Source organism: Electrophorus electricus, chromosome 8 (assembly GCF_013358815.1).
Source record: "Electrophorus electricus isolate fEleEle1 chromosome 8, fEleEle1.pri, whole genome shotgun sequence".
In the NCBI taxonomy this organism is placed as follows: Eukaryota; Metazoa; Chordata; class Actinopteri; order Gymnotiformes; family Gymnotidae; genus Electrophorus; species Electrophorus electricus.
The window spans coordinates 21,697,510-21,714,850 of record NC_049542.1 but is presented as its reverse complement, the minus strand read 5'-3'; the positions used below and the strand labels follow the sequence as shown (position 1 = coordinate 21,714,850).

Sequence of the window (17,341 nt, the reverse complement as noted above, 5' to 3'; positions counted from 1 at the left end):
AAAGGGGAATGAAAGCTGGAGGACCCCATCTGTTCTAGTGTAATGACTGGGCTATTTGGAGGCATGAAAGGTTTGTCTGGAGCAGCTGGTATCTTTCCCCATGACCTTTAAGCATTCCTCCTCTCCCCATCTGACAGATGTGTCAACTCGATTATTTCAAAAAAGCCCTGAATAAATAACTGATTGTGAGCATAGACTCATCTAAAGCAATGGCAAATTGAGGCATGCCCCCCCCACACACACACACACACAACCGTGAATTGTGCATTTACACAGATTCTGTTTCATATTCTCTCACATGATGCATATATGACAAAACACTAAGAAGCAAGACAAACAAATGCAAAGTCATATTAATAGTAACCCATGACAGGCCAAAGGAGTCTCCACCCTCGTCTCCACTCACTCAGTTGATGTGCGTTTTGACTTTAAATGGCTTTTTGTAGCACTGGGTCTGGTGGACTGCCTCCTCAGGAGTAAAGACAAACAATAGGGGTGAACTGAATGCCACAGTGCACAGTTTGCCCTTGGAGCTGCACTATTAGCCATTTGGGTTAGGGGGAAGAGGAGGAGATGGGGAGGAAGGCTAGGGGTCTCAGGTGTTGCTTGCCGCCGCCGAATGGATTCCCTCTTATGCTCTGAGCCCACAGCTGAGGAGGGCTACACTCTGAGGTGGGGGAGGGGCTAATTGACTCACTGAGTGATTGGAGGACTGTGAAGAGCCAGCCGCAATCAGACCTGCTCTGATAGAGTTTGATGCCTCCCTAAATAGTTTTCAAATGGAGGAGCAGGTGCTGTTTTCAAGCAATCACAATCCCACTGCGTGTGTGTTTTTTCGTGCAAGTGTGAGAACGTTCGTGTTGGTGTTTGTAAGTGTCTATTGCTAGGGTGTGGGTCTGTATCATGAACAGGTGTGTGCGTGTGTGCGTGCGTGCGTGTCTGAGTGTGTGTGTGTGCATGTGTGTGTGCATATGCGTGCATATGCGTGCACATGTGTGTGTGTGTGTGTGTGTGTGTGTGTGTGTGTGTGTGTGTGTGTGTGTGTGTGTTTCAAGTTTGGTTTATTCGTCACATACATAGTCATACACAGTATAACTCACAGTATAACTCGCAGTGTGTGTGTGTGTAATGGAGAGAACACAGTCGCAAGTTACTTGGATCTACGGTAAGATAAGTGTATACGCTAAGCCATATATAGGTGTCTGTAATAGCAGATTTAAACTCAAGTGCTCAGAGGCTGAAAGGCTCAGAGGCCTGGCCACCACACTGACATTTTACACTGACACTTGCTATTGTTTTGATGTATATGAAAAGATCCCTATCTTTCATCAGTGCACGTTCATGCTCAGGAGCATTAGGGTCTCTAAGCGTGCAGCATGCCACAGCCCTATTCATAAGGTTACAGTAAGAAAAATCCTTATTTTAAGATCAAGGTTAAGACTTAGTTCAAATATATCTGCCAAAAAAGAAAAATATTCACACATCTAAAATATTTGATCTCATCGCTGAAGTCCTCCAAACAATCATCTTTAATGGACAAGGATTCAGATTTGATCATTGTTTACATACTGGCATTCAGTATAGTAATTTATTACAGTTTAGTAATTTATCATGCATCAGTTAAGAATCTATATGGAGATAACATTCATGTTACAGAATATTTTGAATCTTGACGTTTAACCATTTTGCCTTACTTAAATAAAACAACCAGCACTAGAGACACAACCCAGCCATGAATATAGGAATTTCATACAAATATCTCTACTGGAATTAAATAACCAACTTGAGGTGTTGAGAGAAAGTGCAATACCTTTAGAGATGAGACAGCAGCTAGGCTGGTCCTGCACTGACAGCATCTCTTCCACTTGCTTATAACTTGGAGTCACTCAGAACTTGATTACGCTAAAGAAATACCACATGACCCTAAGCTCCGCCTCTCTGAATTTGTTGCATTGATCATAGTGTTTGAGGGGTCATGTGAGGCCAATGGGTCAGCAGAGCCATGCTGCAGAGCCCGCCTCTGCAAAAGCCTTATCTGACCTGGGCCTCCACACTCGGGCCTGTCAGTAGGGCTCTCACACCTCATTTGTCATTTCTATTGATTCAGAGGAATGACAGATGGTCATTATGGGAGTCGGCGACAGATTGCCTTTATGAGTGTGGCTCACGAGCCAGCCTTCCCAGCTGAAATCTGTGCCAGGCTGGTGACTGGCTAGCTCGCACAGCAAAGGGCAGTGGCATGGCATTCAGTCATTAACGTCTGCAATCTGGAGGCCCAAACACCAGAGGCCTTTGTGTGACATGAATGGGCACATATTGTGCCAAAATGCAGCTATTAAACATATAGTATTATAAAAGTTTCAAAAGGTTTTAGGAAGATATAAGTAATGTTTTTTGATATAAATATTTTTGTGTCAGCTTGCAGTTTTGCAGGGTTTCGTTTAAAATCAGTCTGGCATTGGAACATCTGTTTCCTCAAGCATCTGTTCCATAATATTCTTCCACTTTTCCCTTCTGAAACAAAAACAAAAAACAAAAAAAACTCATGAGAAAATGTGGGTCACTGACCCACTCAGTCGTGTAATTTATCCAGACGTTGTCCAGCTGTGGCAAGCTTTAAATGGAGGGTCTGGAATGCAATCTCACCAGCAGAGCTATTTGTTGGACTGTAGGTGAAGCACACTGAAAGGGCACCTGGGTGAGCACGCCTGTGTCTCATGAGTATATATCAAATATGGCATCTTTTACAGGAGAACTGTGTTTCACAGTAACAAGAGATCCACTGTCAGTGCAGCTTCCAGTCAGATTTAGAGCATATGGAGATAACACTAAAATACTAAGCATTAAAAAGGCCTATGTCTCATATTGAACTGAACTATAGTATTATGCCATTATTACATTGAGGTAAATGAAGTGGGCACTTGCCAATGTCACACCAAACATTCTAGCATGGCAATAATTATGAACAAGGAGCCTTATGTGTCAAATGTCAGGGAGGCTGTAAGTTAGAGATTGGCAATGGAAAAAGGGTCAGCACCAATTAAACCTTTAAATTAATTGATCTGGATGCCACTGACTGAGACACCATAGTTTATTCATGAACCTGCCTGGATCACGCCACATCAATACATAAGTGTAGCACTAGTGACAACAATGCAAAATCAATACAGATCTGGTCTCCCCCAAGGGTATATTCAGTGTGACCTTAAAGAGCAGTCTGTCAAATAGATGGTACTGTTACAGTGGACTAATTTATTTATATTTATATATATATATATATATATATATATATATATATATATTTGTGTGTGTGTGTGTGTGTGTGTGTGTAACTGACTGTGAAACTGAAGTTAAAATATTCCCATTGTAATTGCATTGAGACTCTTCCAGCACTCACAACCTTGCCAATTCAACTTTAGGCACTATAAAGCTGAAGGATAGGCAGTAACATAAGCCATGACACCATCTTCAAAAATAATTATCCATGAAATAGGATAATGAAGTATATCTAAAAGTACTGGTATTTTTCATTTGTAAATCACATTTGGTTTCCTGAAAAGCAAATGTCTTATAATGTATTATTATTGCTGCTGTTTGTTGTTGTCATTGTTGTTGTTGTTCATTCCTACGCAGTTTGATACACTTCATAACCCCAAAATAAAGCAGACCAGAGCCAAGTCCATTACTTATTACTGTCAATGTTCAATAATTTATGGCTTATGGACTGCACTGCATATTGCCCCTATCATGTTGGACAGGTTTTGATATAATGGCCCATGATCAATAACATGCCATAACATTTGACCAGTAAAAACCTGGAATAAAAAATAGGCTAATGAATGGGTAAGAAAATGTGCCAGAGCTCTGCAGTACACATAATCTCCAGATTTCTTACTGATTTATCATTAAATATTAATTCATTATTGACGCCTCTGACTAGAATGAGAAAAGACAAGATATTTTCTAGTGACAGATGTTGATTAGTGTTCACTGAGATATTTTAAGATCAAAGGGCAGATCCAGAGGCTAGCTTTATTCTCCATTCAGATATGCTTCAGAGGTCTTGTGTAGGTGCACTTTGAAAGGATCCTTTCTGTACATTGCTAATCCCCTGAGAACAGTAATGTAGATATGGTCATAAAACTACTGAGGAAATGGGAGGCGAGCTGCTAAATTGACCTTTATTGGGCTTTCTGGTTCATTTGAGGGTGTGAATCAAATTAACATAATAATTTAGTTCTCTCTTGTTCGTCTCACCATCCTATTCTGATGGAGCTCTGCGATATTTATGCGCCTTGGTTTAGCACCATTCTTTATTAAGGGTCTCCAGTTCATCTTATACTGGCACGCCAGTGTATAAAGAGCTGTATTCCAGCTGGGCGGTGCTTAAGATAATCTGCATTTATAGATATTAAAGAGCCTTTTTAATAACATAATATCTATGACAAACTGCCCAACACATATACAAACTCTGATGCACACAAACATCTATCACTTATATACAATGTGGATGATTGGCCTGTAATTATCAGAATGTGAAGGGAATGTGTAGACAATTTAACTTAATTTGGTTTTTATCCTATAACTATAATAACTATGAGCCATTAAACCAGATAAAAAATGTATGCTTCTCACAAGTGTAAATAAGTGGAGTGGACAGAGTGGCTTTCTCACTAGGGGAACACTACTGCCATCTTGTGGAATTCTTCATGGTACCTTATAAGTCTAAAGCCTGAGTCCTTATACCTAATATTCCAGTGTTTCCTCCATGAATAAAATAGAATGTTTTGTGATTTGATTTTTAAACATTATTGTCATTATCTTCAACCTTGGCTCCGTTTTTGAAGTAAGCACTTGAGGAAGCCATACGCCCAAAGCAATTTCACACATGTTAACCTGGTTAATTAACTGCAGAGAGGTAGAGTGTGAGTGGAAGGTATGAAAAGCACTATGCAGCTGCTTCTGTTACCAAATACAAGTGAATGTATCATTGCCCAGGGTGGAGGATCTCAGCCAAGAACACAGGAGTGGTGGGCTTCAACCTGCACTTGATCTGGATAGTTTTGCTTGGGTTCTTTTATCTGTACTTTTCACCTGACAGACAAGATTAATGTAACCTGTGTCATGAATACAGATAAGTACACACACACACACACACACACACACACACACACACACACACACACACACAAAGAAACCAATAAGTTGCCACCTCATTAGTGGTGAATGGCTTTATCGGACACAACTTCACTCCTCTCCTAAGTGGATGCATTATAATTTCAGGCAGTGTTAAAAGTGAATGGGGATTAATAAGCATTTACATCTGTCTTATATTAATATTCATGCCTGAATCCACATCTCTACACAAAGCCAATTTTCTGGCCATCTGGGTTATGGCTGGTGGGGGTGATGGATCCGTTTTTATTTGCAATACAGCAATATATCATGAATTTTATTCTTCAGCCTTTGCTGAGGCGTTGAAGGGCCTGCATACAAACTGGAGGATTTTAATTAGAAAATAAAGAATGGGATTCAGTGGAGTCTCCCATCTCCTCACACTCACTCCCGGTGGAGGGCAAAAAAAAGAAAAGAAAAAAATGCATCCGCTGCTTTTTTCAACTGGAAGTCAAAACCTTAAAATTTCAATGAGTGAAATGGCTGAAACAGCACTGTTTGTATTCAGTGTTGTGTTCTGGCTGTAAACAAAATAAATGTTCCGTTAAATTTTTTTATTTACATTTTTTTTATTATTATTTAGGCTCTAGGCGGAGCTGTTTGGGGTTTTGCTTGGTTCTTCACACTTTGCGGTCTAAATGCATTTCACCAGGGTTCTGATCGCAAACCTCTGGGGTTGTTCTATTGTATAATTTCATTAGTAAAATGTTTATGCCTTGTTTTAACACCTTTGCTTAGTTCCACACAATTTGGAGTGTTTATTGTACAATACAATAACTACCTTTTAAATATTTCTTGATTGCTTCCACATTGTTGTTGCACTGATATTGACACAGTTCACAAAAACCATATGTGAAGTGTGCTTTGTGCAAGCCAATGCTACAAAACTCTAAACCCATTTTGACTCTCACTGCACACCACTTCATACAACATTTCTCTAAACTCCCAGTTTTGTTTAGGGAGCTTGTGAAACAAATAAAGGCTAAATGTGGGAATCAGTGACAGAACTCACCAGGACATACGCTGAGCTTTTTACCACTTTTTTTGTTTGTAGTAGGAAACGACAGAAATGAAGTCATCATGTCCTTTCCTATATATTATACAATGCAGAGAGCTAGAGACAGAGTGCTAGGGCTAAAGGTATAATGCTTTTATTGCTAGGTTTTTATTTGTGTACAAGTGCCACACATGCATGGGCGCATCATTTCTATGTAAAAAGAATGAGCTGCCAGCAAGTGTTCTGCAACTGGAGATTCTGTTCTGCAACTGGGCTTGTCATGTGTTTTATAGTGTTGCATCATATCTATTTTTACACCATATTCACTATTCCTTAATCCAGTCGAAGAAAACATCAATCTCGCCTCTGGAAGGTGATTGGCTACAACCCTGATATCCATGCATACAGTACACTATACATACAACAAAGGCAATATTATTTATACTCTGGTCACTAGGTTTTCTTTTTACATGTCTTTACAACTATTTATATGCATTTTCTAAAAATGTAACTACTTTTTCCCAAACTTAAACACAGCACACAAAAACACAAGAAAAACACAAAACACTGCATTCAAGATCTATCGCTTGTTATAATACAATTTTGCATCAAATGTGCATGCGTTCATATAAATAGCTCTAATACCAAACTGTGAACTGACTTGCTCAGTGAAGGACTACTGTTTTTTTTTAGTAGTTTCCTACACTTATGCAAGTTGATACAGTTGTAACAAATTTGTTGATATGTATACAAATCAATTTTCCTTCAGTATGTGGGTTTGTAAAGTGTGAAGTGCGTACTGTAAAACACAAAATCTCAGCTATACAATTCATAAGCAATGTTCTCCCTGACGCAACAGTAATTAAAGTATTATTTGAGGGAACTCCAGCCCTGACAGGCCTTCAACCACTACAGAGCAATAGGCCTCCTCTTGTGCTATGTTCACAACTGCTGTGCGGATTCCTGGTGGGACAAACTGAAGAGTAACTATCCAGCAGATCCACAGAACATCCAAAATCAAGATGTCACTGATTAGGATGCCACAATTATTTTTTAATATTACACATTAACTATAAATAACTATAGCATTTTACAGTGGCAGTGCTATCACAAGACATTTCATGGAGATTAGTACTGAGTGTAATGTAGAATTGCAAGTTGCATTAAAAAAATAAAAATAAAAATAAATATATTCCAGCTGAAGTGTTTATTAAACAATTAGAATACACTTTTAGTTTCCCAGACACTGATTAGGTGTGGGCGTTGATGCTAAATCAATAAATAACTTTTAGTGCAGGAGCACCATTAGCAGGATAATTTAGTCTAAGACTAAGCTTAATCTCTTTGTGAAAACATTAAGAGTAGGAGGTAATTCTTACAAAACTACAGAGGCTATATCTTCAGAATGACTGACTGGACACTATGTATTACATAAATAAAACCTAAATAAATATGGGACTAACAGAAGGGAATTTTAAACCAACTGCTAGTAGTAAACTTATTGCTGAACACAGTAAGAAAATCAGTATTACAAAAGTACATTTTGAGGTCGCTTTTGAAACACACACTAAAGAAGGTTACAGTCAGGTTCTCCATTATACTATTATGTCAAATACATCAGTGACAGAGATCTTGCTCTGAGTCTTTAGGGAAAGAGCCCCATCCACTGACCAGTGGCATTACTCAATGATTTATTCTAGAAGTTTAGTCTGTGACCTCTCTTTGTATCCCACGGGGACTTGAGAGGCTCACAAAGTGTCCTGTTTTATTGCAGTGCTGGGATTCAATTATGCTAACAGTTTCTAATGAATGCACTTCAGGGATCCACTGCTGCACTCTTAGTGATTTCATCTATTTGCATATTGATGACATAAGAACAGTTCGTATGGGGTTATTTTGAAATATCTTGGAAATTATGCCTTGTAATTTGACTCACAAACATGCATTCATTAATTCTGAATCCACTAATTCACACAGACACACATAGACACACACACACACACACACACACACACACTCACAAATATGCTTCTGTAGTCTGAAGTCATCTTCTCTTCGATTAGACAGTATGATAAGCAATGCTGGATTATGTCCAAAATGGCCTCTCTAGGGAGATGATAGCTATTGTGTCTTTTATAGTGTGGAGGTTACCGTGCATTAAGAATGTACTCAGCTATTTGTGCCTAGCTCTCAGACGCATTAAGGGTAAATACACAAATATGACACAAGCTATGCTCAAGTGCAGTTAAAATCGCTATTAATATTAAATCTGTGATGCATAATTTAAGAATCCACAACACTTCAGTTGGGTGGGATTTAAGGTAGACTATGCAGAAGAATTAAATTAGATAAGAAGATTTAAGAAGGCAAAAGAGAGAGTGCAGTGGAGCTGGGATCACTTTTGAATATACAAATCAAATTTAGCAGAGCAATTAATTATACATTTTTGAGAAACTAAAACTACAGTGATTGTTTTTGGTTTTACAGTTTGTGCCCTTATAAACAAATTAATTTAGAATGACATCAAAGATCACAAAAAGCTGTGACAAATGACAATTAAATAGGCATACTATGAATATAGCTTATATCGTTGGAAAAATTACATTTTTGTAGGAAAGATCTGTTGTGTGAGAGTACTGAATGAACCTTATCAGCAAAGCAAAATCTGCCACTAATGTTATGTACCTACTAACAGTCATCATCAAACACATAAAAACAGCGTCTGGAAGTTTGATGCACAGAAGGGTATGCAGACTGCTGCTGCTAACTGATGGATGCAGGAGATGGCTGCAGGCCCCTTACAGACCTCAGTACTGATGGGTTTTTCACTTGCAAGCAAAGGAGAGCAATGCTCATCTCTGTCCCTGGGATGGCCGTAGCCCCGGCTCCCAACATATGTCACTCCCAGTCTGTTCAGTAGGAGGGCCTCTCTCTGACATAACCTGTCAGCAGTGCATCGGCAGCCACCAACGCAAAACTCTCAGAGCTGTGTGGATGCAACCCACTTCCTGCTAATTGGTGTTTTTATAATAACACCATCTGCTCTTTAAGAAAGTCAGACTCCATCTCCAGGAAGATACACTCTTATGGAAAACATTTATGCAATACACGAACAATGCATCAGTCTTGGGCTTCTGCACAGCAACACACTGGAATCTACCTATCTGAAGCACTACAACGAACAACAGGAAGATGTATTACAGTATGAATTCAAGACAACACATACTTAGATCATGTAAGAATCTATCATTTCTTATATTGATTTACTGAACTATTAAAATGTTAAAGTTGAACTGAAATTTCAGTTCAGTGATATTGTGCATTAACTGCCAATTATTTCATTGTACTATTTTTTTTTAAATATAATCAATCATCTACATTTCCATATAACCTTTAAAGCACAGTCTTACAAAAAACACAAACCATACAAATTCCATATTAGAAGGATATGTGCAGTCAGGAATATCAAGTTGAAACAGTACAGGGGTACAATGCCACCAAGTGGTACTGCACAGTTCACGCTTCTCACTAAGCCTGTTAATCTTCTAATGCAATCTGATGGATATATTTACCAAGTTATAAGAAATTACAAATGGTTTCAGAAATCTCCAGGATTACATTATGAGGTTACTCCCTAAGAAATGCTCAGTTGATCATTACATAACATTATTAAACAGGCAATAATAATCAAAACTGTGACAAGGCAAATCTGAAACATAATAAACATTGTCGTCTTATGGGGTTGATACAAGCACCTTAAATGAGTTTCCTGAGAGCAAAATGCAATGACCATGTTTTACACAATCTGTTATAGTGGAATCACCCCTTTTTCAATTCCATGGATGATTAAGCATGATAATTAAGGTTTTTGGACATTTTCCACAGAGACAGACAGAGCAGCTGGTGAGATTCATGCATTTGAAACACAATGAATTCCAATTAATTTCAATGATCACATGTTTTGGCAATGTTACAAAAGTAATAAAGTATTGGGTTATGGAGGGAGGGTCAATCTGGATTACCTAATAATCACATCTAAACTTTCCTATTTTAATGTAGCAATTTTAAAAGCAACGAGTCATTTAAAGCAAATAAGCAAATAAATCAATAGCTAGACTAATAAATGAATGAATGAATGAATTAATGAGTGAGTGAGTGAGCGAGCGAGTGAGTGAGTGAATTTTTTATTTTTTTTTCCTTTGGTGACTCAGCCGGAAGTGGCCGTATTTACAGTTCCATGGAAACGACGGACAGCGTTCTCAAATATATACCTCAGACTAATATAGCCGAGTAGCTATCTATCTAGATTTATAGGCTTCATATAGAAAAAAAACATCAACAGTATTATTTTAAGAGTATTACAACGTATTTAGCAACGTAGCTAGTTGCATGCTTCGCATAATCATGAGTCGCACTCCCGATGCCAGAGCAAGGTAAATTTTGCTGAGTGGATGCAAGGAGCAATGATACTAGCTAGCATACCAGCCAGCCCGCTAGCTAACCGTACGTGATGCTCAGGGTATAAAGCTTTCAGGTTTCTAAATTTGCCTAACTAACCTAGCCAGCTAGATAACTTGGATTTTATTTAGCTAGCTAGGTCAAATATTATACTGCCACGTTTTAGAGAATCTCCAAAACATGTAGCTAGCTAGCTTAGCTGGCTACCAGACGTGTTTGAAGATTTTCATTAGAGTAAGTTACAAATATTTTTGCTACATTTCTGGTAGTTAGCTAGGCTAGCTCCATCTGATGTCCTAAATTTTACTTTTACGCTTAAGAAAAAAGTATAAGGTATAGCTAGAGGTTAGCTACCTAGCAAGTGTAGTAGCGTTAGCTATTTTATATTTACATCAGCGTTAGCTAACCTAACTAACCTACCTTAGTTAGCAAGCTAGTATGTTCTTTAATAATTTAAATATAAATAGGCTATTTCAGTATTACTATCACCCATTACTAATAATAAGTAATGGCTAAGCGATATCATCTAACCTTCGTAGCGTTACCTTAGTTATCGCTAGGTCGTTTCACGTTAGTCTGTAAATTTCAACCTGACTTTTTGTAATCCAAGAATTACATTGTAAATGTTTTCTAATTATTATTAGAGCTAATACAACACTGCCTCACTACCAAACATTTTTCTCATCATTGGTCCTTGTTTGCTGTAAAGGGACACACAGACCAAGCAGATCCAGGAGGGCATCTCCCATGTGGAGAAACACTTTGGAGAGTTGTGTCAGCTCTTTGCAGCATATGTGCGCAAAACTGCACGACTGAGAGACAAATCCGACTTGTTGGTCAGGGAGATTAGCCTTTATGCAGACACAGAGACCCCAAACCTTAAAAATGGGTTGAAGAATTTTGCAGACCAGCTTGCCAAGATTCAGGACTACCGCCAAGCAGAGGTATGTTCAAAACACAAAACGTTTAGTGGAACCTATGGGCAATCAATATTTTATATTTTACTAGAACCTTAATGTTTATGTTTACATTAATCTTATATTTTTATGTCATTTTAGATATTTCTTTGTATATATTTTAATAAGCCTCTGCTCTGTGACTCTGTATGATTGCATTTATAATCCTTACCATTGCTCACAGGTGGAAAGACTTGAAGCAAAAGTTGTTGAGCCATTGAAAGTCTATGGTAATATTGTGAAAACGAAAAGGGTAAGGTTAATGATTTTACCCATATGCCAAAATTTCCCTAAGATTCTTTATCGTTCATAGACCACACATTGGGCACAGATAGTACAACATGTTTTCTCTTAGTGCTCACATGAGGGCAGCGTTTCATTATGTTTTTATTAATAATGCTTTTAACGTTATGTAGCCATAGTTTATTATTTACTCCCAGACTTGGGGCACCCGCAGTACTACTGTGGATATTTTCTCTGTTCAAATTTTGATTGTAATAATTATAACAGTTATGTAAACAGAGCAGAGCAGAGACTAATTGCTGTTATTTCATGTTAGTGATAATCAATGCTTCCAGAGCTGTCCATTAACTTTTTATGGAGTAGTACTGTAGTACTGATGAAGTCTTACCCCTGTGACATAGCATTGTTAGTTGTTTGAATGGTCTTTTTCTTTTACAACAGTCTAAGCCCAGTGTGTGTGAGTGTGTGTGTGAGTGTGTGTGTGAGTGTGTGTGTGAGTGTGTGTGAGAGTGTGTGTGAGAGTGTGTGTGTGAGAGTGTGTGTGTGAGAGTGTGTGTGTGAGAGTGTGTGTGTGAGAGTGTGTGTGTGAGAGTGTGTGTGTGAGAGTGTGTGTGTGAGAGTGTGTGTGTGAGTGTGTGAGTGTGAGTGTGTGTGAATGTGTGTGAGTGTGAGTGTGAGTGTGTGTGAGTGTGAGTGTGTGTGAGTGTGTGTGTGTGTGTGTGTGTGTGTGTGTGTGTGTGTGTGAGTGTGAGTGTGTGTGAGTGAGTGTGAGTGAGTGAGTGAGTGAGTGAGTGTGTGTGTGTGAGTGTGTGAGTGAGTGTGAATAGTATAGTAGAAGTTACAAACCAGAGTATGAGCAACAGCAGAATTAATATATTTTGATCTATTTTGTAACATCATTCTGAAATTATAGCCAAGCATTTTAAGGTCCATTCATTTCACCGTGAGTTATACTGTGTATGACTATGTATGTGACAAATAAACCAAACTTGAACTTGAACATTCTAAAGTCCATATTAAGTGAGAATGAATATAGGGGTAGATAATAAATGTCTCTGTTTTGTGCATAATAACAAACAGCACCAAGCCTACAATCCACTGATGGCACCTTTCCATCTTCCTTTGCCTCATGTTTTGCCAAGCCTTTTCAGTTGTTTGTTTTGTTGAAAGGTTTCTGACAGAGGTTTACTTTTCATCAAGTAATATTTCATGTAACATTTCAGTCTTCCAAGTACAGCATAACCATTAATATAACGTAAGTAAACACAACTATATTGGCGTCACTGCCCTAGTGCTTAGAGGGCTATTGGTGATTCATTATTCTTTTGATTAGAAATGTTGTTCATAATCACTGTGCTGAATGTGCTTGCACTGTTTTTCATCATCTAATTGCTTCAGCTTTCCTTACACATTAAGAAGCACTTTCTTATCTTATAGACATGCTTGTCTAAAGCAACATCCTTAGCATGAATGTTAAAAATGTCTTGTTGAAGGTTCATTTGTTCGCTCACCTTTGTTTGAATCTGCAGGAGGACCTGAAGCTGACACAGAGTGCCAGGAACAGAGAGGCCAAACAGATGCAGCAGCTGGAGAGAATGAGACAGAGGAACCCCTCGGACAGGCAGATCATTGTATCCTTTCCTGTGGTCTCTTGTTTAGTTCATCTTGTTTACACCTTGTGCAGTTGTCCAGATCTAGGCTTGTCCTGTACTGACCACAACAATTTTCCAACAAACTGCAGTGCTTCAATTGATTTATTTGACATATCTGTTTGTTATTGCTATAATAAAACAGGAATAGATTAGATCTTACTTCCTTAATCACATTAAATTCATTTGACACCATATTATTTTCTCCATGATTTCATTGTTTAAATGAATTCATTGAGGATATTTACATTATGAGAGCATTTAAAAAGCATTTAGCATGATGTTTTTGTTCAAGAATTCAAAAAGCAGGAATTTTAGTTATAGTTCTTATTGGCATAACATTGTTGAATAGCATCTGGCGTATTACACACAGCACAGTTGTAGAAATTGTGAACAGAATAACATAATTTGCACTGTTACTTGTTTATTTAGAAAGAAGCAGTAGAACCAATGATAAATCACAGATCAAAATGTGTTCAAAATATATTTGTTATATTTATTAGTTACCTTAACAGTTTTTTACAGTCACAGGTGGGCCATTGGAGTTGATGATATACATATCTGGATAATATGTATGGCAGTCAGTCAGCAATGCTGTACATAATGACTATAGACACCTCATTACACATTAGACATTATAGCAGTCTCATTAGGGTGAGATTTCCTGTCAAGTTCCACACTAGATGAACAGAGTGCTGCAAACAGTTTGTGCTGTGTGTCATGAGTTTCACTTTTGTTGTGACAGGCCGAGAGTGAACTCCAGAGAGCCACAATGGATGCGACACGCACAACACGCCAACTGGAGGAGACAATAGACATGTTTGAAAAGCAGAAAATTCAAGATATCAAGGTCTCTGAAACTGCATCATTTACTACCTGTGTGGGGGAAACATTACATCATTTGACAAGTGTATTCAAAGCCATCATTATCCCAGGCCTACAGTGCTTCATAGAATATAAGGCTTGTGTTTGAATGTAGTCATACATGCTGCACCTCTGTGTGCAATACAGAGAGATTTAAGTAGGCTGGGCCATTTCTTTAAAAAATGTGGATGTATTTTTGAATGGATCTTTCTTGACTCAATAAATAGCAGCACTGCCACAATTTTTTTTCTACCATTCAGAGAATTTTGGGCGGGTTTGTGACTGTGGAGATGACATTCCATGCCAAAGCTTTAGAGGTGTACACGACTGCCTACCAGCACATCCAGAGCGTAGATGAGGAGGGAGATCTGGAGGTATGCCCTCACTCCTAAATCTGCTGCACACACTCTCCTCACTGCTTCAGATCGTCCGGTGCACCACCCAAAATCTCGTGTTCTGCTCCATTTCTCTCTGAAATGTCATGATGACACCTCTTCCTGGAATGCAGTTTCTTTCATAGACCCAGCTATGTAACAATTTCAGAGGCATCTTGAGGAACATGTTTGGCCTAGCAGCTGGCAGCTGCATTTTCTCACTGGCAAATGACCTTATTTATAAACTTTTATTCTGGCCAGCCAGAGTAAGCTGTATTCTTAGGATTCTTTTTGTATGACTGACTGGACTGACACACTGATCACTTCAGGATCTTGTGTAGAAATCCAGCTTTTCCTTTTTTGATCTTTTGAAGAAAATGTAATGGTCATATTAACTTATGCACTCAACATGACACAGTTTTTATGTGGCAAATTTAATATTACAAGATTATTACATGTTAGCCACATATTATAATCAGACTTTCAGTAATATTTAATAGAGGGTAATAAAGTGACACTGATGGATTACTGGATTACATATTCTAGATTTGCAAAAGCAGAGTGTTAAAGAGATGATGACATTGATTCAGCTGCATTATCTCAATCTACAGCATGTACTATATTTACTGCTACTGTACCAGCACCATTACTGTTCCTAAGATCTTGTTCTGTTACTCATTTGAATGTCATCAACAATGGTTCAGTACAAAAGGGCATTAAGAAGCCATTAGTTTAACATCTGTCTAGAGGAGCAGTAATGTGGAGCTGCCGCTGTTGTCTTGGCAGGTATTCAGGAGCACGCTTCATCCCCCTGACTATCAGTCACGCTTAGAGATAGTACGTGCCAATTCCAAAACATCTCTGAATCGAACTGGGACATCTATGAGTAAGTCAGGGACTTTGCAGGTGAGTGCTATGCAAATACTGCACGTAAGACATTTTTTTCCCCGGAATTCTTACATGCCATTTCTTTTCATGTATTTACTGTTTACTCCTTCAGAATTGCTTCTTGTGAATGTCTGTTTTTTGTTTTAGAACTTTTCCTGTACTTCTAATGGGTGCTTATATAATTTTAGTGCTGATCTATCGGCCTGTGTTGGGAAGTGCCTTTTAATTGCTAATTCAGTGGGGGGAAAGTGCCAGTTCAGGAGAAATGCCTTAAGTCTGCCTCTGAGCTTATAACTAGAAAGCATGGTAAATGAACCTGTAGTACATAGGAGTGTGTGTTTAATCAAAAGTCTATTCCAGAGCACATTTTATTATTCAAAAATTAGCCTGCCAATTATAACACTCCCTGAATTAGAATTAGAATTAGAAATGGAAAACAAGAGAAGATTTTTACAATCTATAATGAACTGAACAAGTAGTCTGTGATGTTAACACAGGTGTGACATGAATAAGGCTTCACCTGAGATGTATTGGCATGTTGAACAGCAGTTCCTGCTACAGCAGGTTCAGCATAAAGTTAGGACATCTATTGTTTCCTCATAGTGGAAATTCTTTGCTATGTGTTGAATGTCAGATTTGTCCCACGTAATGCAAGATATTCAAACTACAAAAAGAATTTTCCCTTGATGATACTAAGCAAACGTCTAGTCATTAAGTATGACTAAGTGTGAAACTTGTTATTCTGAAACCACATAACTCAATGGCTATGTCTGTCAAACAGCCAAGGACTCCAAAGGAAGAAAGGAATAGAACTGAGGATATAGATGATGATGATGATGATGATGATGAAGAGGATGAAGATGATGATGATGAGGATTATTTGGAGGAAGTTACAGATGATGAGAATTAATCAGAACATCCAGCATAACTTTGCATTTGGTGCCATAGTATTCTTACACATTCTTTCTGCTGCTGTGATCAATCCCTAAATGATACTGTCATCTTATATGGGGCTTATTTTATTTTAATTACATCTGTAAGGTTATACAATCCAGTAATTATTAATGGTAGTTGTGAAGCTTAGGGGGTTTGTAAATGTTTTTATATAAATGATGTATACTAAAATTAGCTTACCTTTAGACTATTCTTATGAAAGGGACCACACGTATTTAAATATCTGCCTGATTTTTTTTTTTATTATTCTCACCTTTGTTTTGCTAACATGATTCATTTTTGTGCATGCAGTGTTAAATATTGCTAAAAACATGGTGATCTTATTGCCTTATACAGTGTCAACTGACCAAATAAACACTTTTTTCTTATAAAGAATTGTTTAATTGTTTCTCCATGTAAATAATGCTAACCAACTGCATGTAGAGCTCAGAGACAAAGAGAAGAGCAGTATTTGTGTCTCCAGAACGTGTATGACACAGACACCTCAGTGACCATGTATCCATGAACAACAAAGCAACAGCCCGTGTCGCCAAACCGGAGCCTGACCCACCCGGAACTCTGTAATTGTGGATGATGACTTTTTCGTGTCAGTCATACATGAGTCAGACGCAGCTTTCCAGAGCTGCTGGTGACATTAAGGTGAGTTCTCCCTCCATGCCCTTCCTTGTGACACACATGGTCACAGAATGGGGTGGGATGATTAATATGCAGTGTTTGATTTTGCAGCATGCAGAGATGTGCACTGTAGCAAGGTCCTTCAGGTTTGTGTGGTAGTGGAAACAC

General features: G+C 38.2%; 1 protein-coding gene across 2 annotated transcripts; it reads left to right on the top strand.

The window, feature by feature from the left end:
* The first annotated feature begins 10,398 nt into the window (after positions 1-10,398).
* cibar1 (CBY1 interacting BAR domain containing 1) lies at positions 10,399-16,927 on the top strand. Of its 2 annotated transcripts, XM_027001734.2 has the most exons (9): positions 10,399-10,605; positions 11,340-11,574; positions 11,771-11,839; positions 13,359-13,460; positions 14,004-14,009; positions 14,224-14,328; positions 14,603-14,716; positions 15,503-15,622; positions 16,386-16,927. In XM_027001734.2, the coding sequence occupies exons 1-9, from the start codon at positions 10,562-10,564 to the stop codon at positions 16,512-16,514; spliced, it is 924 nt and encodes a 307-aa protein (XP_026857535.2). In that variant the 5' UTR covers positions 10,399-10,561; the 3' UTR covers positions 16,515-16,927. The 2 variants fall into 2 exon arrangements, with proteins under 2 accessions (XP_026857535.2, XP_026857536.2); XM_027001735.2 differs by lacking the exon at positions 11,771-11,839.
* Positions 16,928-17,341: the final 414 nt, after the last annotated feature.